The 2,516-nt window shown below is 28.0% G+C and overlaps 1 protein-coding gene across 1 annotated transcript in view; it reads left to right on the top strand.

Annotated features, from left to right (window-relative positions):
* LOC117110172 (relaxin receptor 1-like) overlaps positions 1–2,516 on the top strand; it is a 45,252-nt gene that overhangs the window by 27,833 nt on the left and 14,903 nt on the right. Inside the window, exons 9-11 of the mRNA XM_033252782.1 lie at positions 788–859; positions 1,204–1,278; positions 1,378–1,449. Of these exons, the coding sequence (XP_033108673.1) occupies positions 788–859; positions 1,204–1,278; positions 1,378–1,449 (219 nt within the window). The remainder of the gene's footprint in view (positions 1–787; positions 860–1,203; positions 1,279–1,377; positions 1,450–2,516) is intronic.

Raw genomic sequence — 2,516 nt, 5'->3', positions numbered from 1 at the left:
GTGTGTATATATGTATGTATATATATATACAGTATTATATATATATTATATATATATATACATACATATCATATATGCATTATAACATATATACATATTTATGTATATATACACACATATACATATATACATACTTATATATATACACATATATACATATATATATACATAATATATAGACATATATACGTATATATATATATATATATACATAATATACATACTTATATATATACATACTTATATATCTACATATATACACATATATATACACACATATACATACTTATATATATATATACATACTTATGTATATATATATATATATACATACACATATATATATAATAATAATAATAATAATAATTTTGGCTTATATAGCGCATTATGCTAAAGCCTCAATGCGCTTAACAGTAAAAATAAAATTCGGGGGAAAAAATTTAAGAAAAATACAAGTATACATACTTATATATAAAGTTAAAAAGGTGAGTTTTTAAAGCTGCCTTAAAATCATCAATGGAAGTTGCCTGTCGGATTGTAATAGGCAGAGCATTCCAAAGAAAGACAGAAGCCCAAGAGAAAGAACGACTACCATAATGCTTTGTATTTATATACATATATATATGTTTTTATTATATTACTTTAAAGTATTTAACATTACTGTTATAAAATGTATAATTGCTCTAAATAAATATTATATTGCTGCTGTGAAATGTGATACGTTGAGGTAAGAAATAAAATATAAATTATTTGTATAGATTGATTTAATGTGTTTCGTTGATTACAGGGTGTTGGACTACAACGAACTAACAACACTCTTGGGGAATCCGTTTAAAGGCTTACTAAGTTTATATTGGCTGTAAGTTCACCCAAGTTATTACTGCCTTTCACACGTCATGAATACGTGGATATGTCATGAGTATCATGGAGGAGAAATAATTTATCCTTAATTGTATTTAATTGTTTACTACGAATATTTATTTGTGTCTGATTGTGTTTTATTTATTTTTTTTTCTTTTGTATTTTGTTACCGTATTTTTTTTTTCTTCTTTAAAGTTGTTTAATTTAGAATTAGTGTATACAAATCCACATTCAGGTATATCAAGAAAAGTAATAATAATCTGCTTGTAAGCCTAGACGAGACGCTAATATTTATTTGAAAGATCACTTAGACATTAACGCTGTTTAAAATCATTTCTTTAGATCTGTCCGACATAATAAAATCAACGACGCCAATATCCGGACCGTCTTGGAAAACTTGCCGTCATTAGCTTGGCTGTGAGTAAAGAGCTTTTATAGTAATTTATAAACTACCAGACGTTAAGTATCCATAATGAATGGATGATATAGTCTCAATCTTCCTTTGTTTATTCTCAGAGAACTGGATCACAATAAAATCACAAGAATTGAAGCGGAAGATTTTGCACGAGACACACCAATGTCGACATTGTAAGTCCTGTAATTTTCAATATATATGTATTCTGATTATATTATTTCCATAGCTATTATTATTAATAAATTACAAGTTAGAGATTTATATATTGTTTAATTTATTTTTTATTGTGCTCCAAACCAGTTAAACCCTCTTGTCACACAAGTAAATATATACTTTTATCTAGTTGATTGCAATATCTTTAATGAGACAATTTATAACATTTTTTTTGTATAGTACATACAAAATACCGCAGTGTATAGTATACAACAAATTTGCTAGTAGTTCAAGAAAATGCAAATTGATCATAAACATGTCAGAGGGCTTCTTATAGACGTAATATAGCAGTAATACCGTGGATAATAATATTAATTTAGCTAATCTTATGATCAGGATGTAGCAAAGTTACAAGAGTTTAGAAGAAGTATGTCTAACCATGGAGGTATTATTGTTAGTACCTCCAAGAGCAGTAGGACTATTAGTGAATTTGAAAGATATTTTTCTTCTATTGCTTAGAGAACAGTTTTTTAAATATTATGTCAATAAATTAGATATAAAAACCCAGTGCATTATAGTTGTCTTGTGGATTCAAGCTTATTCTTGATTTTGAAGCTTTGAAAGTTTTTGTGTTATGATTAGGTCAATTTGTTTCTTGATTATGTTAGAAACATTGAGGTAGAATCGGCTGTTGTTCAGCATCAATGATTTGCGCATACTATAAATGCTTTGGTCATCTTCAATTAGCGGCAGATCTGACGAGCTGGTTATTATTGTCTCCCATATATTTTTGTCTGATTAGGTGTAGCCCTACGATCAGTTACGAGTTCTTTTTTTCAGTTTTGACTCTTTTTTTTCTTCAATGAGTTCTAGATTCTAGTTATTGAGTTTGAAAACGTGAACTAGCGCTTGATTGATATCTCGGTAACAACACAAACTGCATTATACGCCTACTCTAAAGTTAAGACTTAGTATTCCATTTCTCTAATTACAATTATAGTCCTAAAAGAGCCCAGCCTGAGATTGTCTGAATCAAGCGTTCTTTTACCTGTGGTAATTGGTGGAAATTGACAAAAGATGATTTTTA

The sequence above is a fragment of the Anneissia japonica genome, unplaced genomic scaffold, assembly GCF_011630105.1.
Source record: "Anneissia japonica isolate Jap-2015-1 unplaced genomic scaffold, ASM1163010v1 scaffold6537_len306802_cov134, whole genome shotgun sequence".
In the NCBI taxonomy this organism is placed as follows: domain Eukaryota; kingdom Metazoa; phylum Echinodermata; class Crinoidea; order Comatulida; family Comatulidae; genus Anneissia; species Anneissia japonica.
The sequence above is the reverse complement of the archived record's forward strand: the minus strand, read 5'-3'. Positions and strand labels throughout refer to the sequence as shown.